Source organism: Aotus nancymaae, unplaced genomic scaffold (assembly GCF_030222135.1).
Source record: "Aotus nancymaae isolate 86718 unplaced genomic scaffold, 86718_ANA_hifiasm-v0.15.2.pri h1tg000053l, whole genome shotgun sequence".
In the NCBI taxonomy this organism is placed as follows: domain Eukaryota; kingdom Metazoa; phylum Chordata; class Mammalia; order Primates; family Aotidae; genus Aotus; species Aotus nancymaae.
Window position 1 is genome coordinate 18,479,434 of NW_026988467.1, and position 27,655 is coordinate 18,507,088.

Below are 27,655 nucleotides of genomic sequence, written 5' to 3' on the forward strand. Positions count from 1 at the left end.
AAAGTAATCATTCATACTTAAAATGAATTTCGCAAGCACAAAATAGACACTTTCAGATAATAATATGTGAAAAGGATCTTTCACCCACAAACCCTCACTAGAAGAATTTTATAAGCTCTAATTCAATAGTAAAAATTATTCCGGGGCCGGGCATGGTGGCTCATGCCTGTAATCTCAGCACTTTGGGAGGCTGAGGCAGTTGGATCACAAGGTCAAGAGATGGAGACCATCCTGTCTAACACCGTGAAACCTTGCCTCTACTAAAAATACAAAAAATTAGTCGGGTGTGGTGGCACACTCCTGTGGTCCCAGCTACTTGGGAGGCTGAGGCAGGAAAATCGCTTGGACCTGGGAGGCAGAGGTTGTGGTGAGTCGAGATCGTGCCACTGCACTCCAGCCTGGGTGACGGAGTGAGACTTTGTACCAAAAAAAAAAAAAAAAAAATCCATATGCAAGGTCTAGAATGCAAATACTTATAAACAAAAGAAGTGGGTAAACTAAATAGGATTCCCATGTAAGACAGCCTGTAGGTATCTTTTTTTAAAAAGGTGGAACTAAAATACATATGAAAAACAGGCCAGATGTGGTGGTTCACAGGACTTAATCCTAGGATTTTGCGAGCCGAGGCAAGATGACGGCTTGAGGCCATGACTTTGAAAAAAAAACCTGGGCAACATAGAGAGACCCAGTCTACAAAAAAACTTAAAAAAATTAGCCAGGCATCATACTATACACCTGTGGTCCCAACTACTTAGGAGACTGAAGTGGGAGGAAAGCTTGAGTCTGGGAGGTCAAGGCTGCAGTGAGCTGTGATCATGTCACACTGCACTCCAGCCTAGATGACCTTCTTAAAATAATTTAGAACATCAATTGCTTAATGTTTTGAGGTCACTGAGGATAAACATGTTATCTAGAGAGTTAAGAATACATGTTGGCCGGGCGCAGTGGCTCACGCCTGTAATCCCAACACTCTGGGAGGCCAAGGCGGGCAGATCACCTGAAATCAGGAGTTCCAGGCTAGCCTGGCCAACATGCCGAAATCCAATCTCTACTAAAAAAACAAGAAATTAGTCGGGTATGGTAGCAGGCGCCTGTAATCCCAGCTACTCAGGAGGCTGAGGCAGGAGAATCGCTTGAACTCGGGAGGCAGAGGTTGCAATGAGCCCAGATTGTGCCACTGCACTCCAGCCTGGGCAACAAGAGCAAATCTTCTTCTCAAAAAAAAAAAAATAATAAAAACAAAAATAAAATAATACCTGTTGTAACTTCTAGGTTAATTATTAGTATTAGGTGGCCCAGGCTGTCTCTGCCCTGGGGGCATTTTCATACTCCACATTTTAGGGTTTACCTGGAATTACCCTCCACTGTTCTTTCTATTGCACTGCACTGCCCCCATTACTTCATGTTAAAGGTGAACCAGAAAAAGCCTATCTTCCTAACCTCAGGGAACCATAAAGAAAACTACTGGCTAGGCTCAGTGGCTCATGCCTGTAATCCCAGCACTTTGGGAGGCCAAGACAGGTAGATCACCTGAGGTCAGGAGTTCTAGACCAGCCTAGCCAACAAGGTGAAATCTTGTCTCTACTAAAAATACAAAAATTAGCCAAGCGCAGTGGCACATGCCTGTAAGTCCAGCTACTTGAGAGGCTGAGGTACGAGAATCCCTTGAACTCGGGAGGCAGAGGTTGTGGTGAGCCAAGATCGCACCACTGTACTCCAGCCTGGGTGACAGACTATGTCTCAAAAAAAGAAAAAAAAAGAAAAGAAAAAGAAACCTCCTGAGTCCTAAACAGAGCAGTAAAAGAAAAAAGGTGGGGGAAAGAATGTCATGGTCTTAGATTGGCCATACCAGGTTCTTCCAGTTTGTGTAAGCCAGGGAACCTCAAGCCTTGAACTTCGTGATCATATCTCATTAGTAGAGGCCCCAAATCTCTGAAAGAAATAAACCTAAGGGCTTTGTGGAGGAGATGGCATATATCCCAGCCTTAGGGGAATCCCCATAAATAATTCTCTCTGTGCAGTAACCAGCATGCAGTCAAAAACAACCAGGAACAGAAAAACAAACCAACACTGAAATAACCAGCTCAGACAGACAGATCAGCCTGAACAATATTCCAACAGTGTCAGTCATAGATTACAAAAACTGGGTGTTTTTAATGTTTAAAGTGGTTTAAAAATTTTTTTTTTTAATATTCTGGATGCCTTTAATACATTTATGAGCAAATATTGATGACAACATTTTAAATACATCAATAACTGAGAAAGGTGATACATATCTATTTGTGGCTCTACTGACCCTAATTGGTCAAAGGCATATCATTTTGCAAGACATGAGAAAGGAGGAGGGGAAGAGAAAAGGAAAGAAGGCTGAAGGGGAACCAAAGCCCAGGATTTTCCAGAAATGCGTGAGCCTCCAGAGTATGGAAGTCTGCAGTACACTGGGTTCCAGCAACCTCAGCGGGACCTAGTTCTCAGAAACACAAGCATGTCCAATGGATGAAACCTCAGCTGAAAACACTGAAGGTAAGTAGTATTCAAAGACATTCCAAGGTCTGGGAGGAACAAAGTATGATATGGTTAACGATCACGGACTTAGCAGGATCTGGAGACATCACCAGTGGTGTTCTTCTCCCACTGCCTTCAATAACCCAAGTGAAAAAGCAGGGGCAGCAGAGGAAGATTTAATTACGGGTTACACTATGGCTGGCAATATCCCAGTAAAAAAATGAGTAAACGATATACAGGGAGGCATGCTTATATAGTAAAATGCCAAAGAAGAAAAACAATAAAAGAAGCGTTCAACATGAAAATCAGGTAAGTGGTTACACTTAAGGGGACGAAGGAGATTTTAACTGTGCAGCTGGGAGGGGCACAAAAAGAGGCTTCTGGGGAACCAGAAATGTTCTTCTTTCTTCATCTGGGGAGTGTACATAATTCATAATTCACCAAGGCATGCATTTTTGCATCTTAAACTTTTAGGAATAAGATATATTTTAAAACAAAAATAAAAAAATAAAATAGACTGAGATACATGAAACTTCAACTATGGAAGGACAAGGCAAGGTAAGGCACTGAGTAAGCGCTGATGGAGGGTGGAAGGCAAGATCACTGAAGGAGAGAAGTTGCAATTAGGCCAGCTGGAAGGAGCATCCAAAGGAATCTTACTAGTATTCCGTGTATCATTAATGAAGACAATAATCCACAGGTATTAGCAGTAGCTGTAAATTTATTACCAAAAGACAGCATTAAAAATGCTGACATCACATTACCATTCTTAGAGATAACCTGGACTTATACTCATCAATTCATTAAACTAATCAACTTTAAGGCCAGATGTGGTGGCTCAAGCCTGTAATCCCAGCACTTTGGGAGGCTGAGGTGGGCAGATCACCTGAGGTTGGGAGTTCAAGACAAGCCTAGCCAATATGGTGAAACCCTGTCTATACTAAAAATACAAAAATTAGCTGGGTATGGTGATGAGTGCCTGTAAACGCAGCTACTCAGGAGGCTGATGCAGGGAGAATTGCTTGAACCCGGGAGGCGGAGGTTGCAGTGGGTAGAGATTGCACCACTGCACTCCAGCCTGGGTAACAGACCATGACTCTGTCTCAAAAATAAATAAATTAATTAATTAATTAAAACTTCAGAATTAAGATAGTTTTAGACCGGGTGTGGTGGCTCACGTCTGTAATCCTAGCACTTTGGGAGGCCGAGGCAGGCGGATCATATGAGGTCAGGAATTCAAGACCAGCCTGATCAACATGGTGAAACCCCATCTCTACTGAAAATACAAAAAATTAGTCTGGAGGCTGAGGCAGGAGAATTGCTTGAACCCAGGAGGTAGAAGTTGCAGTGAGTCAAGATTATGCCACTGCATTCCAGCCTGGGCAACAGAGTGAAATTCTATCTCAAACAAAAACAAAAACAACAAAAAAGGATGGTTTTTAAATCCCCAAGAAACATGGCAAGGCTTGAGTTAGAAAGTCAGGGGCTAATATTCGAAAATGAGGACCTCTCATTCTGAAGAACTCTGCATATCCGCAAGCTCACCGTTTAAAGAAACAGGTGGATTCTCCTTTTAATCATAGATCATCTTTTAGATCCACCTTTTGAGCTTTGATGGGTATGTGTGTATAGCTTTGTGTGGTTATGTGAGTATGGGAAAATATAAATACTAATTATCTGGATGACAGAACTACATGTGGCTTTTATTTTTTTTCTTTATGCTTTCTGAATTTCCCAAATTATCTAGAACCCTAAGCAATTAACAAAAGTTGTTTTTATTCTTCTACCTATATAAGGGAGAACAAGCATTATGACAGCGTGTAAAAGACAAGCCTGTAACTATAAACCACTAGATTGCTTTTACCAGTCCTAGCAAACAATTCTGAAATAAGAAGATAATATTTATTTATTTACTTAAATATTAAGGAGACGGGACCCGGCTTGGTGGCTCATGCCTGTAATCCCAACACTTTGGGATGCCAAGGCGGGCGGATCATGAGGTCAGGAGTTCAAAACCAGACTGGTCAACATGGTGAAATCTCATCTCTCTTTAAAAAAAAAAAAAAAATTGAGACGGGTACAGTGGCTCATGCTTGTAATCCCAGCACTTTTGGGAGGCTGAGGTGGGAAGATCACTAGAGTCCAGGAGTTCAAGACCCTGACTCTAAAACAATTTTTTTAAATTAGCTGGGCATATGCCTGTAGCTCCAGCTACTCAGAAGGAAAGGTGGGAGGACTGCTTGAGCACAGGAAGGTGAGTCTGTAGTGAGCAGTGATCACATGACTGCAATTCAGCCTGGGCGATAGAGCCAGATCCCATCTTGAAAAAAAATAATAAAAAACAAAAAAATTACAATTAAGAGTTTACTATATTTTGTAAACCAACATACCAAAATTAAATATTTCTACAGGTTTTGATCTAACACATCCTTTTGATAAATATTTTCTTTACAGTATAAACTGGGCAAATGCATATAAACTTAAGAACCATTAATACTAACAATTCGAATCTATCTAGTAGAGTCAAACAAAGTGCTCATTCATTTCACAACTCTTAAGTTTCTAGACTGGAAAGTCACTAACCCATTAGATTTTCCTCAATTTCCATTACCACATAAAGTGAACTAGAGCTAGGTTTATTTATTCAACAAAATATAACAATATAACAATGAAGTCCAAAAGTGAAGTTGGTAACAGTTTCCTTCTTCCATAGAGGTACAAATTTTAAAGCACAGTACTGAGAGTATCATACATTTGAAAGCTTGCATATTCATTTAGCACATTCCTCCCCAACTTTCCCATGTCTCTTAAAGGTTTTTATAGCTTGCTTCCATTGTAAGGTGCCTGTAGAAATTTTGTCTTTTTGTGGAAAGAGACAGATTCACGAAATAATTTTTGTATTAAAAATTTCAGGCCGGGCTCAGTGACTAACGCCTGTAATCACAGCACTTTGGGAGGCTGAGGCAGCTGGACTACTTGAGGCCAGGAGTTTGAGACAAGCCTGGCCAACACAGCAAAACCTTAAGGTACAAAAATTAGCTACGCCTGGGTGCACACCTGTAATCCCAGGTACAAGGGAGGCTGAGGCAGGAGAATCACTTGAACCCAAAAGGCGGAGGTCACAGTGAGCTGAGATCGTGCCATTGCGCTCCAGTCTGGACAACAGAGCAAAACTCCATCTCAAAAATTAATAAATAAATTAATAAATACATAAGTAATACAACCTTAAAGGGAAGTAAAACAGTCCTTTCTCTAATAAGACTCATCCTGTTTGGTAGGATGAAGACTACCAAAAGAAATATGCAGTACTTATTTCTTGTTAAAACAATGATAGCATCCTAGGACATATTAGTTGTTACAGATATGAAAAATAAAAACATAAATACAGGAATTATGCCACCTAAAGTTTTTGGGACAACGTTTTTAAAAAGTGAATGGAGGCAGCTTGGAGACTGTTAGTTTTGAAGAATGACAAATAATAGTATTTAAACTAAGGTGGCAAATGTAGGTTCAGAAACAGTAAAATACCTTTTTTATTTTTTATCAATTATTTTTATGCCCTTAATTCTGTACATATAGATGAACCATCTAATCTTTGCTATGTGCTTACTCACACAAAATGGAATTAACATCTTGGTTCTCCTAAAAAAGACTTTGTTTCTAGACAGAGGTTCCCAGAGAGAGATTAGCAAACAAAATTGGCAATTGACTGCTATTCCATATTCATCAAAAGCCAGTCACAAGTTAGAGTTCCTGAGCATTATAATGTTTACTCCTCAGTAAAAATATTACCTTTATGTTCCACATAAGGCTCCATATCCAAAATTTCTGAGAAGCCAATGTAGGTATTCAGCTTTTTCTTATGTCCAGTTTGCCTAACCAAGAGGAAAGCTGATTATATTTATATTTAAAGCAATCATAATACAATATATAAGCTCTATTAGCTATTTTAGTAAACTCAACAGTAGTTAGCTTTCACTTAACAAGCTTCCTCTAAAACCTGTACAATTAGAAGTAAACAGAATATTGTTTTATAGATGGACAAATAATAATAGGTTAAAAAATGTGACTTCAGGCCAGGCACAATGGCTCACGCCTGTAATCCCAGCACTTTGGGAGGCTGAGGTGGGTGAATCATGAGGTCAGGCGATCAAGACCAGCCTAACCAACATAGTGAAACCCCATCTCTACTAAAAATACAAAAAATTTGCTGGGCGTGGTGGCGAGTGCCTGCAGTCCCAGCTACTCGGGAGGCTGAGGCAGGAGAATCGCTTGAACCTGGGAGACGGAGGTTGCAGTGAGTTGAGACTGCGCTACTGCGCTCTAGCCCTGGCAACAGTGCAAGACTCCATCTCAAAAAAAAATGTGAATTTAAAGTGCTGATTCCAAACACAGCTTATTTTTCACAAGTTTCAACTTAATCACAAAAGAAACAAATTCTCCTGCTTTACAGAAGACATGCACATGTGCTAACACTGCCTTGATTTTGATTATAAAATGAAAAACACACTCCATGGGTGTAATGATTACAAAATTTATTCTATTTAAAATATCAAGTAATACAGAAGGTCAGGGTAATTCAGTTCCTTGCAGTTTATCTTTTTCTCTTTTTCCCTGAGATGGAGTTTCATTCTTATTGCCCAAGAATTCTTTATTCTACTTTCTGAGAATAAAAAATGTAAGAATTTTTTACCTTTCTAGTTATCAACTCTATATGGCTGGCTTCTTTAAAATTTTTATGATAAAATCATGAAATACTGACATTTCAAAATGGCAAGCTCCATCTATAACTTTCATCCTCAAATCTAGAGTTTCAAATTATAATCATTTTATCATCTCATCTATCGATGGTAAAGTCTGTACATATTAGCACACAATGAACAACAAACGCTACTATTTGCACACATTTACCTGTCAAAGACAAAACGCATGAGCTGCAAGTTGAGAGTGCAAGGAAGGCTAAGAAGTCGAATCTTTCTTGTTGCATTCTGTTTGCTTTGACAGTTCTCGCAAAAATAACGATTGTCTCCTTCTAATTTTTCTTCCTGATCAGGAATAAGACATATTAATTTTAAAAGAAGATGGGTTTAAAACAAGTGATAAAAACCTTTCATTTTAGTTAATAGCTCTCACTTAAGCTATTTAACAATAGCTGCTATAAATAATGGACACACAAAAGTAATAGGAACTGCTCAGCAGTGACATTATCAATTTGTATACAATGATATTTAAAACAGGTACATCAACCTGTTCCCCAAATGTATGATGTTAAAAATGCTTGTTTTAGGTTATTTGCCTCGGTAGTCCCATTTTTCTGGGAATTCTAATGTAGGTTTTAAAAAGAAATGTCACATGTATTTTGATGCAACATTAATTTAAAAACTGCAAAAAGGCTGGGCAGCATGGCTAATGCCTGTAATCTCAGCACTTTGGGAGGCTGAGGTGGGTGGATCACTTGAGGCCAGGAATTCAAGACCAGCCTGGCCACCATGGTAAAACCCTGTCTCTACTAAAAATACAAAAATTAGCCAGGCATGGTGGTGTACACCTGTGGTCCCAGCTAGTCGGGAGGCTGAGACATGAGAATCACTTGAACCCGGGAGGCAGAGCTTGCAGTGAGCCGAGATCACACCTCTGCACTCCAGCCTGGTAGAGTGAGACTACATCTTGAAAAAATGAAAAAAGGGCCAGGCAAGGTGGCTCATGTCTGTAATTCCAGCAATTTGGGAGGCTGAGGCAGGCAGACTGCCTGAGCTGAAGAGTTTGAGACCAGCCTAGGTAACCCGGTGAAATCCCGTCTCTACTAAAATACAAAAACAAAAATTAGCCCGGCATGGTGGTGTGTGCTGGTAGTCCCAGCTACACGCGAGGCCGAGGCAGGAGAATTGCCTGAACCCAGGAGCCTGAGGTTGCAGTGAGCCGAGATTACATCACTGCACTCCAGCCTGGTGACAGAGCAAGACTCAGTCAGTCAGTCATTCATTCATAGATAGACAGATAGAGAGATAGATAAAAAATGGGGGGTGATAGTAAAAACTATATATGGGCACCAGAATACAGAATTAAATACATATTTGGTTAAAATTACTGAAACACATTCATGAGACAAAGCTAAAAAGAAACGTGTAGAAAAATCAAACATTTTCACTGATAGTGGTTTCTTTTTAAAATTTGCCTTGGCCAGGTGCAGTGGGTCACGCCCGTAATCCCAGCCCTTTGGGAGGCTGAGGTGGGCGAATCACGAGGTCAGGAGTTCAAGCCCAGCCTGGCCAACACGGTGAAACCCTGTCTCCACTAAAAATAAAAAAAAATTAGCTGGGCATGGTGGTAGGCACGTATAATCCCAGCTACTGGGGAGGCTGAGGCAGGAGAATCGCTTGCACCTGGGAGGCAAAAGGTTGCAGTGAGCTGAGATTGCACAACTACACTCCAGCCCAGGCGACAGTGCGAGACTCTGTCTCAAAAATAATAATAATTAATAAATAAAATTTGCCTTTATATTTCTATAAAGCTAACTGCAGCCAATCACAACTAACCGAAGCCTCAAACTCCTGAGCTCAAGCTTTTTGCACAGTATTACTTAAGTAACGCAATACTGGTACCATCATCTTTTCACTTGGCTTCCAGGATACCAGTCACACTTTCCTCCTAATTCACTGGCATTCCTCCACAGCCTTTGGTGCCAGCTGCTCCTACCTCCCTGATCCCTAACATTTCAATGTCCCAGGACTCAGTCCTCGTCTCTCTCCCACTCTCTTGGTGATTTTATCCAGCCATGACTTCTCCCTGGAACTATACCACTCAAATGTAACATGCTCAAAGCCAACCCTGCTCCTCCCAGGTCCTACACATCTCAGTTAGAGCAATTCCATTCTTTTAGTTGATCAGGCCAAAAACCTTGGTAATCCTTGACTCTTACTCTCCATGTCCACTCTGCAAATTTTTAAAAAATGTTTTTTTTTTTTTAACAGATGAGGTCTTGCTCTGTCACCAAGGCTGGGGTGCAGTGGTGCAATTATAGCTAATGACAGCCTCAAACTCCTGAGCTCAGGCAATTTTCCTGCCTCAGCCTCCTGAGTAGTTGGAACTATAGCTGTTCAACACCATGCCTGGTTCATTTTTTTATTTTTTGCAAAGACGGTCTATCACTATGTTGCCTAGGCTGGTCTCAAACTCCTGATCTCAAGTGATCCTACTGTCTCGGCTCGTAAAGCGCAGGGATTATAAATGTAAGCCACCACAACCAGCCCCAGCCTGCAAATTCTAACTGCTCTTAGAAAATGTATCTAAAAGCTAAACAGTGCTTATCACCTCTTCAGTTAACCCATGGTCCAAGCCACCATGCACTCCTCTCTGTCCTTAACCCATCTTCAGCCTATTCTCAAGACAGTACCCACAGTTAGCCTGTTAAAACAGACTGTATCACTCATATGCGTATGACCTTGATGACATCTCAACCTCACCCAGAGTAAAAGTCAAACTTCTCACCAAGGTTTACCAGGCCCTATCTGATAAACCTTCTATCTGACTTCATCTTCTATCATTCTCCCTTTGCTTATTCACTTCAGCCACATCCACCCACACTCCCCAACCCCCTACTCCGTTCCTCAATCCACCAGGCACATTCTCATCTCGAGCTCTGCCCAGGACACTCTTCTCCTTGATTCTTACGAAGCTCACCGCTTCACCTTCAACCACTTTATTACAAACTGTCCCCACCCCACCCTACTCCCTAGCACATTGCCCAGTACCACCTTCCCTGCTTTCTTCTTCTCCACAGCACTTACTACAGTTGACCCACTATATATTCTAACTTTATTTATTTTACTGTCTCTCCCTGGTGTCCACACCACTACTTTACAGGCTCCATAAAGGCTAATCCCCAACAGCTGAAACAGTGTCTGACACAGAGTAAGCACTCAATAAATATTCAGCTAAATGAATTCAATGACTATTTCAGGCATGCTCTGGATGAGCTGAGGAAGTCGGAAAGCACAAAAATATCTGAAGACAGCTAGCTGGATAATAAGCTTGTCTATTACGCTATGTATACGTTCATGCTTGACAACAAAGAGTTCCTCTTAGCAGTTTTCCACTCAGAACAGAAAGGAATCACTTAATTATCTCCACATGAATCTAACTATACAGAAAGCAGAAAGACCATATCAATGTAAAAAAGTTTTATATTTAACACATTCTAGTTTTCATTGCAGAAAGTAAATTATCTTTAAGATAACCGAGCTTAGCATTCTTTCAATAGCCCACTACCCACAATCTCAGAATAATATCTTTTCACACATACATAACTTTACATATAAAATAACTTGAAATAACCAAAATCATTTTTAAGACACAGCCTGCTTTGGTACTTCATAGGTTTCTTCTGGATCATTACACAAACACAGACGCTTATGTAGAAAAAGCTGACACAATAAAAGCGCTAGCCACTAAATCAAAACACCCTTCAGAATAACATTTAACTGTTAATGGGCAGGTACAATATACACACCAAAATTTGAATACCTTCAAAAATTCCGAGATACAATCTGTTAACTGTTTGTGGCCTTGGATATTTAACTCCAGTTCATAAAATTTTGATAAAAGCTTAGACTCTCTGCCACACTGGTTGCAACTATAATAAAATAACAAAATTCAGATCAGAGTGGGGAAAGCAAGAAAGTTCTATTGTAGTACATCCTAGAAAGATGGAAAAAGGCATTTATAATCTTAATTCTCTTTCACATAAATTACTTGTTATGTATACTAAAAATGAAATAAAAACAGAAAGTGACTGGTGAGGCTAAGTATTCGTTGGGAAATTTTCTTAATATAAATTTAACAGGTACAAGTACAGTTTTGTTACATGAATATAACACACAGTGCTGAAGTCTACGTTTTAATGTAACCATCAACCAAATGTTGTACACTGTACTCATGGAAACTTTTAAAGAGGCATTTTACATTTACTTTTAGTATTCTAGCCAGCTCCAATCTTACTCTTTAGCTCACACCACACAGCCATAAAGCAAGGGCAGATGGCAAGAGCTTACCCAGACACAGTTCCTAACACCTGGATGGGTTCAAATGCAATTACCAAGTCACTTGTTTACATGTTCACATGGAAATGTATTACTATAAATATTTCAGGTCCCATGATAGCCCACTAAAGCTATAACCAGGAACTGCACTGAAAAATAGTTAACATATGAGTAACTGTTCTAGAATGAAATGTACCATGAAAAAGTCGAAACAGACTTACACAGTTACATAGGCATATTCTCCACAGAACTGCTGTTGAACAATGTTCCGCACATCTGGATTCTTTTGTTTAGACAAAGTATCTTCCAATAGAGACATAAAGAGCTTTGAAAATTCTTGAGCATCCTTCAAGTTTAGGTTAATGAAAAGAAAAATTATTATCTTGCTTTTCAACTTATACTACAAATGGCAATACATTCAACATTCCAGAAACTACCTATACTTTCAACTCAGCATTTCAAACAGGGGCTACCACTGTGTTCAATCAGTTTGTGCCCACATATGAATTTCCATAAATGCAATCAAGTATAATGTATAATGTATTAGACAGTAATTAAAGGCTTTCATTCAAAATAGAAAGAAAATAATTTTTAAAAAGCATTCTACTTAAACTCCCTTTATAAACATTCTAAGGAATGCTTTGGTACCTCTGAATATTTTTTAAAAAATAAAAAAATATATAATTCTTACCTGCTGTTGCCCAGTGTCCAGGCCCAAGGCTTTAACAAATCCTGATGGATCAATGTATCGCCTATTACTGTTTTGTAACAAGGCAAACAAGTACTGGAGGTGCTCACAAATTGTTTGAGGCTCATAATCTATTGAAAGAAAAATATAAATTTGCTTTTTTTAAAGTTGCTACTTTTCTTTTTTAAAAATGGCACTTCCTCCTCACACGAGAACATAAACACCCTTACATCCAAACTATATGAATACTTTATTATCATTTTAAAACTTAGAAATAGGCTGAGCTCAGTGGCTCATGCCTGTAATCCCAGCACTTTGGGAGGCCAAAGAAGGCAGATCACTTGAAAACAAAGCTTGAGACCTGAACCAGAGCCTGGCCAACATGAAGAAACCCATCTCCACTAAAAAAAAAATACAGGCCGGGCATGGTGGCCCATGCCAGTAATCCCAGCACTTTGGGAGGCCAAGGCGGGTGGATCACGAGGTCAAGAGATCAAGACCATCCTGGTCAACATGGTGAAACCCTGTCTCTACTAAAAAACAAAAAATTAGCTGGGCATGGTGGCGCGTGCCTGTAATCCCAGCTACTCAGGAGGCTGAGGCAGGAGAATTGCCTGGACCCAGGAGGCGGAGGTTGTGGTGAGCCGAGATCGCGCCATTGCACTCCAGCCTGGGTAACAAGAGCGAAACTCCGTCTCAAAAAAAAAAAAAAAAAAAATACAAAAATTAGCTGGGTGTAGTGGAGGGTGCCTATAATCCCAGTTACTCGGGAGGCTGAGGCAGAATTGCTTGAACCCGGGGGGTGGAGGTTGCAGTGAGCCAAGATCGCGCCACTGCACTTCAGCCTGGGCGACAGAGCAAGACTCCGTCTGGGAGGGAAAAAAAAGAAACAGAATTAGCAACCATGTTTTGTAGAAATCATGAGGCAGCCAGGACTGTCCACAGACACTCCCCAAATGCAAGAGCCTATCTGTATCAAAGCAACAACAGCAATCATGACTACAGTGTCTAGTCATGATTTCTAAAGTCCAGTTAATTCTAAAGTGCCACAAATAGAACAGAAGACAGGAATCTCAAGCACAGCATTTCACACTTAAGTGAAGAATAACCCTAGAATTTTAGAGTTCCAAGTTTTATTGAGCTAGTGCAGGGAGTAGAAACAGAAAGCATGGATCTCAAGAGCCCCAGAGACCTAAGTCTTATCTTCTTTAAGTTATTAACTTATTGCTTCTCAGCTCCAAATCCACCCTTCTCTGACTGCTCAGTAATGAGAGATGGGCCCTGCAAATATTTCTCCTTTGCCAGTTATCCAGAAGGTAAGGCTTATTAGTGAAGGGCACTGCAGGGTTTGGTTGTGCCTCTCTCACCAACCTGTTGCAGGTCAGCTTCTTCAAGAGCTCCAGGTTCCTGCACCTAACAGTGGTCAGCAGCTTCCCCAGCACCTCTTCTGATAGCTTCACAGTACATACAGTGCCTCCAGAAGGGCACTTTCTCCAAATGAGCACCCTGTGAATGGCCTCCTAGACACTCTTTCAGGGGACTCTGTGGGGGGTTCCAGGGCCCAGCACCTTCTCATGGACAGTTTCCAGTAGGGACGCCCAGGGAGGGATCTCAACACTTTTTCAGCCACCCAGTGCATCCCAGCAGTGTCCAAAGAGGTCTGGATCTCAAGCCTGGGCCATGGGGATGGCAGATTCTCCCTTGGATGTTCTCTTTTAGCCCCATGGACACAGGCTGTCCCCTATATCTGCTGTCCTTATATTCTTTAAAATCCTCTTTAATCTTTAACTCTTATTAACCAATTCCTCATCTCTCTAATTCCCTGTTGTTAATTCTCAGCTTTCCCTTTTAAAATTATTGTGTAGCTTCTGTCTTCTAATTGGACTCTAAATATTTCTCCTTACTACCAACTGTGGCTTTCAGCAAGTCAATATATCATCTGCAAAATAAAGATTAAATATTACTCCTTAGGCTACAAAAGCATTGCAGGCAGCTAAAAGCTATTCAAGGCCTGGTGCTGTGGCTCATGCCTTCAATCTCAGCACTCTGGGAGACCAAGGAAGCCAGATTGATTTAACTCAGGAATTCAAGACCAGTCTGGGAAACATGGTAAAACCCTGTCTCAAAAAAAAAAAATTAGCAAGAGGTGGTGGTGCACATCTGTAGTTCCAGCTACTTGAGGGGCTGTGGCAGGAGGATTGGTTGAGCCTAGGAGGTTGAGGCTGCAGTGTGCTGTGTTCACACCAGGCTAGGCGAAAATGTGAGACCCTGTCTCAAAAAACAAACAACAAAAAAAACCCTTTTCCTGTTCAAATTACTATGTAGCTTCCGTCTTCTAATCAGACTCTCAATATTTATGTCCTTACTACCTATTGTGGCTTTTAGCAAATCAATATATCATCTGTAAAATAAAGATAAAATATACTCCTTGGGGTGCAAAGGCTTTGCAGGCTGGTAAAAGCTACTCAAGGACTGACACCACAGTTCATGCCTGTAATCCAGCGCTTTTGGAGGCCAAGACAGGAGGATCGCTTGAGGCCAGAAGTTCAAGACCAGCCTGGGCAACAGAGCAAGACCCTGTCTCTACAAAAAAAATAAGTTTAGGCCAGGCACAGTGGCTCATGCCTGTAATCCCAGCACTTTGGGAGGCCAAGGCAGGTGGATCACCTGAGGCCAGGAGTTCCAGACCAGCCTGACCAACAAGGAGAAATCCCACCTCTATTAAAATACAAAATTAGCCAGGCATGGTGGCTCATGCCTATAATCCCAGCTACTCGGGAGGCTGAGGCAGGAGAATCGCTTGAACCTGGGAGGCGGACATTGTGGTGAGCCGAGATTGCGCCACTGCACTACAGCCTGGGCAACAAGAGTGAAACTCCATCTCAAAAAATAAAAATAAAAATAAAAAAGTTTAGGCCTAACACAGTGGTTCACACCTGTAATCCCAGCACTTTGGAAGGCCAAGGCAAGTGGATCACTTGAGGTCAAGAGTTCGAGACTACCCTGGCCAACACAATGAAACCCTGACTCTACTAAAAATACAAATGTTAGCCAGGCATGGTGGCCAGCACCTGTAATCCTAAGTACTCAAGAGTCTGAGGCAGGAGAATCACTTCAGCCCAGGAGGCAGAGGTTGCAGTGAGTCATTGTAGTCCAGCCTGGGCAACAGACCAAGACTCAAAAACCAATAAAAAAGAAGAAGAAGATGTTGTTTAAAAAAATGTTCAGGAAGAGAGCTCTCCCTGGCCCCTTTCCACCCACCTTTTTCTTTTTGGATGCCGTCTCCCAGCCTGTAGTCACTACAGGTACTTGGACATAAGTAGAGTGCCTGCCGAAGCTCCAAGTTGAGAAACCACACTTGAAGAAACGTGTTGACATAACAAGTGGCTCCAAGGTTAGTCAGGCCGACAAATGAGTTCTACAAAATACAAAATTTACAATTATAAGATCCATTTTTCCTTAAACAACAAATTTCTAAGCATTATTCTTAAATTTTCAATTAAAAATTTGTAAGACTGTCACAACCAACATGGTATAGCCACCTTAAGTTTCTCTTGGCTGGAGAGGGGGCATAATTTTCATGAGAGCCCCATTTTGGGTTGGCCACAGGAGTGAAAAAGACTTCGGACAGCATCACTGCTCATCTCTAGCATATCGTCTTCTCCAGCCACTTAAATCTAAAATTAGAACAGTGGATTCTAGAAAAGATCGGTTTTGAACAAGCGTATATAGGCTTTATGTCTGCTGTATTTCTAAGCTGCCAGCATTCAGCAGAATGACAAAGTAAAACTTATGCAGAAAACTTCCTTTACAGTCTATAGAGATTTTTGGAAGATTGGGGGCAGTAGAAGGAACTGGTTGCAACTTTTTCCAAAGGTAAGATTGAGAATTCCTGACCTTACAAAGATTTATTCTTTTATTAAACTATCTAGACAACAAACTAGGCTATTTTGTGAATGCTAAGCTTTATGTTTAGAAAATTTCATGTATATTTTTAAAATGCAACATTATATATAAAATACAAACCCTAGAAAGCAAAATGCTATCATTATCGGTTTGTTCCCTTGAATTACCATCTCCTTTAAAAAGACTTTAGGATTCTGTGATACTGAGCAGGAAAAAAAATACTTTAAAAGAGTTTGAAATAAAACATGCAATGTTAAAGCAAACATAGAATCAGCATTCAAACTAAAAGTATTATTAAAAGGCTTACTGAATTACACAGCTGTGTGTTTTAAAGCATACCATTAAAAAGTGTTCTAATTCAAGTGGCTTAGAGTCTTAAGTTCTCCTATTTATCTTAAAGTTGCACAGTTTACCTGAAATCAATAGTGTTTTTTGATCACAGGCCCAAAACAAAAGCAAAAAAAAATAGCATATAGCAATCACTTTAAAAATGATGGTTTACCTTTTTTCTCCTCTCACAGTTGGGATCATCGATGTTATGAAAACTATTTTCATCTATTTCTCCTAACCAAATATGCTCACCAATACCAACCAAGCAATTCGGATTTCCTTTGCAGTTTCGTCTAAGGAAAAAAAAATGTTTAATTTTTAAAAGACCATAGTTTCATAAGAGATAAGCAAATTAAAACTACAATGAGATACCATTTTTCATCTATAAATTAGCAAAACTGAGTGTCAGTTTTGTGAGGCTATGGAGAAGCAAGCATGTATATTACTGCAGGTAGAAATGCAATCTCTAACAAAACCACATAGACAACTACCTTTAGACCGAGCACTCTCATTCCTGAGGATTCACCCATAAGATATACCTCCAACAATGCAAAATCTCATGCATAAGGTTATTCATTACAGCACTGTCTGATAACTGCAAAATATCAGAAACAACCCAAGTGCCCAAACATAGACAATATGGTACATTTACATGACAGTGCTATGCAACAGTGAAATACACACATACAGACACACACAGCATGAAAAAGGTCTCTATGAACAGACATGGAGTACTTTCCAGGACACATTATTAAGTGAAAAAACCAAAGTGCAAAGGAATATCTCTAGTATACAGTTTTTATGTCTAAGAAATATATAAGAAAATATACATATACATATACCTGCTCATTGTGAACAAAAAGAAACACAGGATAAACCAGAGACTAATGAAATTGGTTACCTACAGAACATGAGTGGGAATAAGGTTAAAATAAAATGTACTGTTTCGGCTGGTGCAGTGGCTCACGCCTGTAATCCCAGCACTTTGGGAGGCCAAGGCAGGAAGATCATGAGGTCAGGAGTTCGAGACTAGACCAGCCTGGCCAACATGGTGAAACCCCGTCTCTACTAAAAATGCAAAAATAAGCCAGGCGTGGTGGTGCATGTCTGTAATTCCAGCCCAACTGAAGACTGGAGGCTGAGGCTATAGAATCACTTGAACCCAGAGGCAGAGGTTGCAGTGAGCCGAGATCGTGCCACTGCACTACGGCCTGAGCAACAGAGGGAGACTGTCTCCAAAAAACAGAAAAAAGAAAGAAAAGAAAAAAAAATCAATAAGGATGACAGGAACCCTAAATTCATTAAGAGAAAACGTATTTCAACTAAATAAAATATCCAGACTGAAGGGAAGGCGGGGGTGGGTGACCGACCAAATAACTTGAACATTCATTAGCAAGCTCATTCAGTAGTACCCTCTGGCTAAAGACAAAAGGAACAAATACCCAACTCTAATTAGTAGGCTTCTTTTCCACAGAGACAGGTTAATAATTCTGAAACACAGATCTGAACTTCTAAATATTATCCACTAAGAGAACCCAGAGCTCCTTGGAGAAATAAATGGCTAATTTTAAGGCCAGGGCAGTGAAATTAGAAAACAAACCTACAACATCTTACTGTGCCCTAAAAGGATGTACTGAAAGAATGATGGGGACATGTTAAAAGAGTACATGAGTTGGCTGGAAGAGGAGGTCCCGCTGGCCAAATTTGGCAACAAAATTTAGCAACAAAATAAGTAATAGGCCGGGCGCGGTGGCTCACACTGTAATCCCAGCACTTGGGAGGCCAAGACAGGTGGATCACAAGGTCAAGAGATCGAGACCATCCTGGTCAACATGGTGAAACTCCGTCTCTACTAAAAATACAAAAAATTAGCTGGGCATGGTGGCACGTGCCTGTAATCCCAGTTACTCAGGAGGCTGAGGCAGGAGAACTGCCTGAACCCAGGAGGCGGAGGTTGCGGTGAGCCGAGATCGCGCCATTGCACTCCAGCCTGGGTAACAAGAGCGAAACTCCAACTCAAAAAATAATAATAATAATAAATAAATAAATAATAGGATTATAACCTACTGAATAAAGTAAGAATCCATCACTCCATGGTGAGACAGAAGAAAAACCTCTTCCTTTAAACTATCAAAGTGGAAGGAATGACAGAATTAAACATCTCCATTTGGCATCCATCAGATTCAGAAAAGAATCAGGCAAGAATCATCATAGATGAGAATGTAGGCAAGTTGGAGGAATAACAATATTTACAATGTCTCAAAGTATCTCAGCACAAGTTAACTACAATGAGGAAGATAATAACTTTAAGTGGAGAAATCTGGCAGACACCACTTTAACCAAATGCATAAATTTAACACACCCAGTAATAGATCTAATTGACACTACACACCCTCTGGTATAATGTACAACACAGAATCACTTCTGCGATGTTCTGGCCAAAAACGCATAGCTTTAATTGAGTCATGAGGAAACATCGGACAAACCCAACTGGAGGGACTTTCTACAAAATAAGTCAGTGTCATGAAATACAAAGAAAGAGCCACTAATCTTTCCAGATTAAAGGACACCAAAGAGACATAACAACTGAATGTAAAACGAGCTTAGATTTTTCTTTTGCTATAAAGGAGCATTATAGAACAAAACTGTGCATATTTCTGTAGGATACCCACTAAAGGATTACTGATAACAGTAAAGGATTGGAAATTTATATGAAACTGATAAAATAAATTACAGTATAATCAAACAATAAAAACTACTGCTGTCAAAAAATAAAAAGGTAGACCAGCAGGTACAGTTGCTCATGCCTGTAATCCCAGCACTTTGGGAGGCCGAGGCGGGTGGATCATGAGGTCAGGAGTTCAAGACCAGCCTGGCCAGCATGATGAAACCCTGTCTCTACGGAAAATACCAAAATTAGCTGGGAATGGTGGTGGGTGCCTGTAATCCCAGCTACTCAAGAGGCTGAGGCAGGAGAATCACTTTAGCCTGGGAGGCAGAAGTTACAGTGAGCTGAGATGGCGCCACTGCACTCCAGCCTCAGCGACAGAGCGAGTCTCCGTCTCAAAATAAATAAATAAAATAAAAATAAATAAATAAAAAGGTAGAGAAAGCTTTTAATGTTGTGATATATAATGATATCATTAGGTGAACAAAGGAAGGTACATAATACTGCATATCATGTGGCCATTTTTTAAATTTACAAATGGGGTAAACACAACTGTTTGTTTAGACATAAGAGTATACTGTAAACTGGAAACAAACATATCTGCAAAGGTTATCTCTGTATATGCCACCTGCAGGGCAGAAGTAAACAACACTCTGTACTTCCTCTTTTTTTTTGGAGACTCCCGCACTGAAGTGGCATGTTCATGGCTCACTGCAGCCTCTTCATCCTGGACTCAAGTGATCCTCCAGCCTCAGCCTCTCGAGTAGCTGGGACCACAGGTGCATGCCACCATACTTGGATAATTCTTAAATTTTTTTTTGTAGAGACAGGGTTTCACCATGTTGCCCAGGCTGACTGCATCACTTTTTATACCTTCCAGGGTTTGAACAATGAAATGTATTACGTATTCCAAAATTAAGTAAATAATTGTTTTAATGTCCTTTTTAAACATACTGTCTTCTAAAAAATAAAAATGAAGCTGGGTGTGATGGCGCATGCTTATAGTGCCAGATATTCAGGAGGCTCAGGCAGAAGATGGCCTGAGCCCAGAAGTTAAAGGCTGCAATGAACTATGATCGCACCTGTGAACAGCCACAGCACTCTAGCCTGGGCAACAAAGTGAGACCCTGTCTCTATTTTAAAACTTCTGAAAAAATAAAAATGAAAACAAGTTTGACCAATTTAGGAACAGTTTTGTCAAAGCCAGGTGGGAAAAAAGCTTACTAAGGAAATAAAAGTAGAACTCAATCACTGTGGGGAGAAGGATCTAGGGTTTTGTTTTCGTGCTTGTAACTCATCTATAATGGGAAAGGTCTACTATAAGGGAGTTAAAGAAACAAACAAAACTGGCGGGCCATGGTGGCTCCTGCCTGTAATCCCAGCACTTTGGGAGACGGGAGGCCAAGGTGGGTGGATCACTTGAGGTCAGGAGTTCAAGACCAGCCTGGGCAACATGGCAAAACCCCGTCTCTACTAAAAATACAAAATTTGCAAAGCATGGTGGCGGACACCTGTTAAGGCCAGGGCAGTGAAATTAGAAAACAAAACTACAACATCTTACTGTGCCCTAAAAGGATGTACTGAAAGAATGATGGGGACATGTTAAAAGAGCACAAGAGTTGGCTGGAAGGGGAGGTCCCACTGGCCAAATTTGACAACAAAATTTAGCAACAAAATAAATAATAGGATTATAACCTACTGAATAAAGTAAGAATCCATCACTCCATGGTGAGATAGAAGAAAATCTCTTCCTTTAAACTATCAAAGTGGAAGGAATGACACTGCAGGCTGAGCGCCAGAGCGAGACTCCAGGAAAAAAAAAAAAGACAAAACTGATTCTGAGAATGAGAAAAGTAACATAAAATCTTTCCTGGGAATAGTGGCAAGAATATACTAGGAAGGTTCTTTTAAAAGAAAATTAAGCCGGGCGCGGTGGCTCACGCCTGTAATCCCAGCACTTTGGGAGGACGAGGCGGGTGGATCACGAGGTCAAGAGATCGAGACCATCCTGGTCAACAAGGTGAAACCTCGTCTCTACTAAAAATACAAAAAATTAGCTGGGCATGGTCGCGCGTGCCTGTAATCCCAGCTACTCAGAAGGCTGAGGCAGGAGAATTGCCTGAACCCAGGAGGCGGAAGTTGCAGTGAGCCGAGATCACGCCATTGCACTCCAGCCTGGGTAACAAGAGCGAAACTCCGTCTCAAAATAAATAAGTAAGTAAATAAATAAATAAATAAATAAATGAAAATTAAAGCTAGCGGCAATGGACTCTCCCAAGCTAGTGGTAATGGACTCCCTCAGATGTCTTTGGGAGATGTGTAACCATGGTGAAAATACACCTCTAAAATAAAGTGGACACTTATTTTGTCAATTCCTTCAACTCTGATTTTCAAAAGTATAATATCAAGTCTTATTTGTTCACTTCCTCCTCCTGGACTGGTGAGGGGTAAAAATTTTTCAGATGACTTGGCTGGGGAGACAGACACTCCCATGGGTCAAACAGATACATTAGTCTCAGGAAATAGTTCCAGTGGAACTGCTCAGATTCTAGTCTCCAGTTCCTGAGAGCAAAATAATTCAGACAATGAACAAAAGGTAGGCTCTTCCTGTCCTCACCTCTACCACTGCCTACACACAAAAATAATGCATACTCAACTGGTTCTAAAGCTGGCATCGAAAGGCAAACACAACCAATGGCCTAAATATTACCACAATAAGACTTTCAAAAGCTACTATGAGAAGCTGGGAGCAATCTGTATTATCAGGCCCCAGAACACTGGCATTGTTCTTTTTAAATCAATGTCTTAAATTAATTGTTTGCTAGGTACTACTAAATAACTCTGCCATCACGGTACAGGTGACCTGTGATAGAGCACCATCCCAGGCCGAACCTATGGCTTCCAAGTCTCTATGGTCACACTTCAGGTGGGAACCAAAAAGCCAATGACGGGGCCGGGTGCGGTGGCTCACGCCTGTAATCCCAGCACTTTGGGAGGCCGAGGCAGGTGGATCACGAGGTCAAGAGATCAAGACCATCCTGGTCAACATGGTGAAACCCCATTTCTACTAAAAATACAAAAAAAATTAGCTGGGCACGGTGGCGCGTGCCTGTAATCCCAGCTACTCAGGAGGCTGAGGCAGGAGAATTGCCTGAACCCAGGAGGCGGAGGTTGCAGTGAGCCGAGATCACGCCATTGCACTCCAGCCTGGGTAACAAGAGCAAAACTCCGTCCAAAAAAAAAAAGAAAAAAAAAGCCAATGACAGTACTTTGCATTAAAAGGGCTTGGGCTTTCTAAATTTCTAAATTGTGGCTAAGCCTTTCATACATAGCACAATACTGGGCGGGGGGCAGGGGACACCTTTGTGTTTGTTCTCTTACTTGGAGAGGTGAAGAATCTACTTAAGAAACACAAGGCCGGGCACGGTGGCTCACGCCTGTAATCCCAGCATTTTGGAAAGACAAGGTGGGCGGATCACCTGAGGTCAGGAATTCAAGACCAGCCTGACCAACATGGTGAAACCCCGTCTGTACTAAAAATACAAAATCGGCGTGGTGACGCATGACTGTAATCCCAGCTACTGAGGAGCCTGAGGCAGGAGAATGGCTTGAACCTGGGAGGCAGAGGTTGCAGTGAGCCAAGATCGTGCCATTGCACTCCAGCCTGGGCAACAAGAACGAAACTCCATCTAAAAAAAAAAAAAAAAAAAAAGAAACACAACTCACACAGTTGTAATTATAAGCTGTTACTTCTAAAGCCAGCCTCAGTAGCACAGTAGAATGCCAAGTACACAGGGCTGTCGCCTCCCCCATTCGTCATTCTCCAATGCCCCTAACTCCATTTTATCCCTCATTAGGAGTAGGCCCTAGGTGTCAAGGACCATTTATCATCAAGTGTGTGCCAATTTCCTTATAGTACAAAAATAGTTCTGTGTACTTGTGTCTACCAAGTAGAAAGACAGATCAAAGAGGCTGAGTGTTTCATGAAATATGAGACAGTGGCCTAGAGCAGTGGTTCACACTTGTAGTCCCTGTGCTTTGGGAAGCTGAGGCAGGCAGATCACTTGAGGCCAGGAGTTTGAGACCAGCCTGGCCAACATGGCAAAAACCTGTCTCGACTAAAAATACAAAAAGTTATCCAGGAGTCGTGGCACATTCCTGTAGTTCCAACTGCTTGGGAGGCTGAGGCAGGAGAATCGCTTGAACCCGGGAGGCAGAAGCTGCAGTGAGCTGAGACGCCGCCACTGCACTCTTGCCTGGGCAACAGAGAAAGAGAGACCGTGTCTCAAAAAAAAAAAAAAAAAGACTTGATTACATAGGCGTGACTGATTGAATCACTGGCCACTGGAGATCAACAACCTTCAGCTCCTCTTCCCTACTAGAGGTCACACTAAAAAGTTCTAACCCTCTCATCACATGGTTGGTTTTCCTGGCAACCAGCCCTTATCTAGAGGCTACCAAGAGCTCCCAGCCATCAGTCATTTCATCATACAAAGACATTTAGTCACTTTAGAGATTCCAAAGGTTTTAGGAGCTGTGCCAGAAGTAGTACAAAGACTAAATATATTTCTTATAAATCACAATATCATATAACCCTTCAGAAAAAATAACTAAAGAAAACATCTCAAAAATGTTAAATGACACCAGTGTTTTTGTTTCAGTAATTCTACTTCTGGGCAGATGTCCACAGAACTTGCCATAACAGCACAGCGGCAATGCCATAGTATGGTAAGGAATTCAGATAGCCCTGATGGGTAGTTTGTTCCAGGACTACACTGTATGAGAACACCAAAGTGGTAGGCAGAGGATAGGTTCCAAAAGGTTTGGATATGACATGTTAAGGAGACGTTTACTGTGATTTTAGGCCAGAGACACACGTTGGCAACAGTAAAAAGGACAGACCAAAGCTGAACAAGGCATGAGACGTAACTCTGAAGCTAAACAAGGTGTGAGACATATATAACAATTTTAATAGTGGAAGATGAGGTCTTAAAAAGCCAATTCAGGGCTTTGCAGACACCGAGGCCACCAGGAGTCGGCAGAGCCCTGTACTATCAGTCATGGTCCACCCCTTGGGCCACGTCTCCTTCAAGCTGTTTGCAACAGATTCAAAGACAGCAGAAAACATTTGTGCTCTGAGCACTGGAGAGACAGGATTTGGTTATAAGGGTTCCTGCTGTCACAAAATTATTCCAGGGTGTATGTGTCAGGGTGATGACTTCACATGCCATAATGGCACTGGCGGTAAGTCCATCCACGGGGAGAAATTTGATGATGAGAACTTCATCCTAAAGCATACAGGTCCCGGTATCTTGTCCACGGCAAATGCTGGACCCAACACAAACGGTTCCCAGTTTTTCATCTGCACTGCCAGGACTGAGTGGTTGGATGGCAAGCATGTGGCCTCTGGCAAGGTGAAAGAGGCATGAATGTAGTGGAGGCCATGGGGTGCTTTGGGTCCAGGAATGGCAAGACCAGCAGGAAGGTCACCATTGCTAACTGTGGACAACTCGAGTAAGTTTGACTTGTGTTTATCTTCACCACTCGACCACTCCTTCTGTAGCTCAGGAGAGCACCCCTCCATGCCATTTGTCCGCAGTATCCTAGAATCTCTGTGCTCTCACTCAGTCCCCTTTGGATTATATGTTTTCCTTGTTCCCTTCCATGCCCAGCTGGATTGCAGAGTTAAGTTTATGATTATGAGATAAAAACTAAATAACAAAAACAGACAAACAAACAAAGGCCAATTCAGGCCAGGTGCAGTAGCTCATGCCTGTAATCTTAGCCCTCTGGAATGCTGAGGTGAGCAGATCACCTGTGGCATGAGAATCGCTTGAACCCAGGAGGCAGAGGTTGCAGTGAGCTGAGATCCCACTGCACTCCAACCTGGGTGACAAAGTGAGACTCCATCTCCAAAACAGAAAGCCAATTCAGTGGGAATAGGAATGGAGGAAATTTAAGCATATCGATGGAAAGAAATCAACAGAACCTGGGGACTAACAAGATGTGATAGGCAAGAAAGGAATGGAAAAGTCTGGAATGATGCCCAAAATTGTAATAAAACAATTTTCCAGGCTGGGTGTGGTGGCTCACACCTGTAGTCCCAGCACTTTGGAGGCCAAGGCAGAAGGATCACTTGAGGCCAGGAGTTCAAGACCAGCCTGGCCAACGTGTCAAAATCCTACTAAACTTCTATTGAAAATATAAAAATTAACTGGGTGTGATGGCACATGCCTGTAATCCCAGCTACTCCAGAGGCTTTCACGAGAATCACTTGAACCCAGGAGGTGGAGGTTGCAGTGAGCCAAGATCATGGCACTGTACTCTAGCCTGGGTGACACAGCAAGACAGTCTCAAAAAAAAAAAAAAAAAAAAACCAATGTTCTACAAATCAAAACTTGTGTTTGGGGAGAGAAAAGCAGTAGGCTAAGTATCACAAAGGGTATGAATGACTAAGTTCCTTCTATAATATATTGACTATAGGTAGAAGATGTACTTTTAGTTCCATGTTGGTAGATCTCCAAGGATCTGCCATTTAAGAGTATGCACAATGAGTGGAAAATTTATAATCAAAGATTTCATAGTTGCTCTGCAGTTCAAAGATTCATCCTTTGAATGGTAAAGGGGGTAGGGATTTCACTCCAAGTGGTCATTTACAGAGTTTCTGCTTTTTCTTCCTCATCACCTCTTAGTTTCTTAATTTTTATTTATTTATTTATGAGACGAATCTCACTGTGTTGCCGAGGCTGGAGTGCACTGCAACCTTTACCTACTGGGTTCAAGAGATTCTCCTGTTTCAGCCCCTCGGGACTCATGCCTGTAATCTCAGCACTTTGGGAGGCTGAGACGAGTAGATCACTTGAGGTTAGGAGTTCGAGACCAGCCTGGACAACATAGTGAAACCCTGTCTCTACTACAAATACAAAAATTAGCCAGGCATGGTGGCGGGCATCTATAATCCCAGCTAATTGGCAGGATGAGGCAGGAAAATTGCTTGAACTTGGGTGGGGGCAGGGAGGAGGTTGCAGTGAGCCAAGATCGTGCCATTGCACTCCGGCCTAGGCAACAGAGCAAGACTCTGTCTCAAAAGGAAAAAAAAAAAAGGCCACCTGGGCACTCAGGGTGTATAAGCTACTCTACTTCCAGGCTCAGGTGATCCTCCTGCCTCAACCTCCTGAATAGCTGGGACCACAGGCATGCACCACCACACCTGGCTAATTTTTTATCTTTTGTAGAGACAAGGTTTAGCCCCATTGCCCAAGCTGGGCTGGAACTCCTGGACTCAAGTGATCCACCCATCTCAGCCTTCCAAAGTGCTAGGATAATAGGCGTGAACCACTGTGACTGACTGGGACTTTATTATTTATTTACTGAGACGGAGTCTCGCTCTGTCGCCAGGATGGAATGCAGTGGCGTGATCTCAGCTCACTGCAACCTCCACCCACTTCTCTCTCTCTCAAGTGATTCTCCTGCCTCAGCCTCCCAAGTAGCTGGGACTACAGGCGCATGCCACTACTCCCAGCTAATTTTTGTATTTTTAGTAGAGACAAGGTTTCACCATGTTGGCCAGGATGATTTCGATGTCATGACCTCATGATTCACCTGCCTAGGTCTCCCAAAGTGCTGGGATTACATACATGAGCCACCACCATGCCCAGTCAAAAAAAAAAAAAAAATTATTATTATTTTTTGAGACAGAGTCTTGCTCTGTCACCCAGTCAGGAGTGCAATGGCGCGATCTTAGCTCACTGCAACCTCCACCTCCCGGATTCAAGCGATTCTCAATGCCTCAGCCTCCCGAGTAGCTGGGACTACAGGCACCCACCAACATGCCTGGCTAATTTTTTGTATTTTCAGTAGAGACAGGGTTTCCCCATGTTAGCCAGGATGGTCTGAATCTCCTGATCTCGTGATCCACCCATCTTGGCCTCCCAAAGTGCTGAGATTACAGACGTGAGCCATCGCACCTAGCCAAAAAAACGTATTTTGTAATGAGCCAGGTGGAGTGGCACATGTCTGTGGTCCCAGCTACTGGGGAGGCTAAGGCAGGAAGTGTGTTTGAGCCCAAGAGGTTGAGGCTGTAGTGAGCTGTGTTCATGCCACCACACATTATCCTGGGTGACAAAGCAAGACTCTGTCTCAAAAAACAAATAAACAATAAAAACAAAGCAATCACAAACAGGTCACTTAGCACTTATGTCCCATTTTCCTAGAACTCCTCTGTCATATATGTATAGAGAAGTCTTGAGCATAAAAGGTTTGGGAAACAACTGACAAAGCAAATTCAATAAAATTCAACACCAAATTTACCTAAAACATCAAAGACAGAAAGCTTCTTAAACTGTTGGCAATCCTTTAAATACTGTGGTGGGTACTCAAAAATAACCTAAATATACATTTTATTTTTCTGAGATGGAGTCTCGCTCTATTGCCCAGACTGGAGTGCAGTGGCATGATCTCAGCTCACTGCAACCTCCGCCTCTCATGTTTAAGCATTCTCCCACCTCAGCTTCCCGAGTA

The 27,655-nt window shown here is 41.7% G+C and overlaps 1 protein-coding gene and 1 pseudogene across 3 annotated transcripts in view; one reads left to right on the forward strand and one right to left on the reverse strand.

The window, feature by feature from the left end:
• USP48 (ubiquitin specific peptidase 48) overlaps positions 1–27,655 on the reverse strand; it is a 104,135-nt gene that overhangs the window by 57,497 nt on the left and 18,983 nt on the right. For all 3 annotated transcript variants that reach the window (XR_010337753.1, XM_021668286.2, XM_012439955.3), the window contains exons 2-8: positions 16,640–16,760; positions 15,493–15,649; positions 12,235–12,362; positions 11,765–11,889; positions 11,029–11,137; positions 7,417–7,550; positions 6,298–6,380 (exon numbers count right to left, since the gene is read on the reverse strand). Coding sequence is in view for 2 of the 3 variants with exons in the window: in XM_021668286.2 (XP_021523961.1) it covers positions 6,298–6,380; positions 7,417–7,550; positions 11,029–11,137; positions 11,765–11,889; positions 12,235–12,362; positions 15,493–15,649; positions 16,640–16,760 (857 nt within the window). In the remaining variant the exon portion in view is untranslated. The remainder of the gene's footprint in view (positions 1–6,297; positions 6,381–7,416; positions 7,551–11,028; positions 11,138–11,764; positions 11,890–12,234; positions 12,363–15,492; positions 15,650–16,639; positions 16,761–27,655) is intronic.
• LOC110568904 (peptidyl-prolyl cis-trans isomerase A-like) lies at positions 24,337–24,653 on the forward strand (annotated as a pseudogene).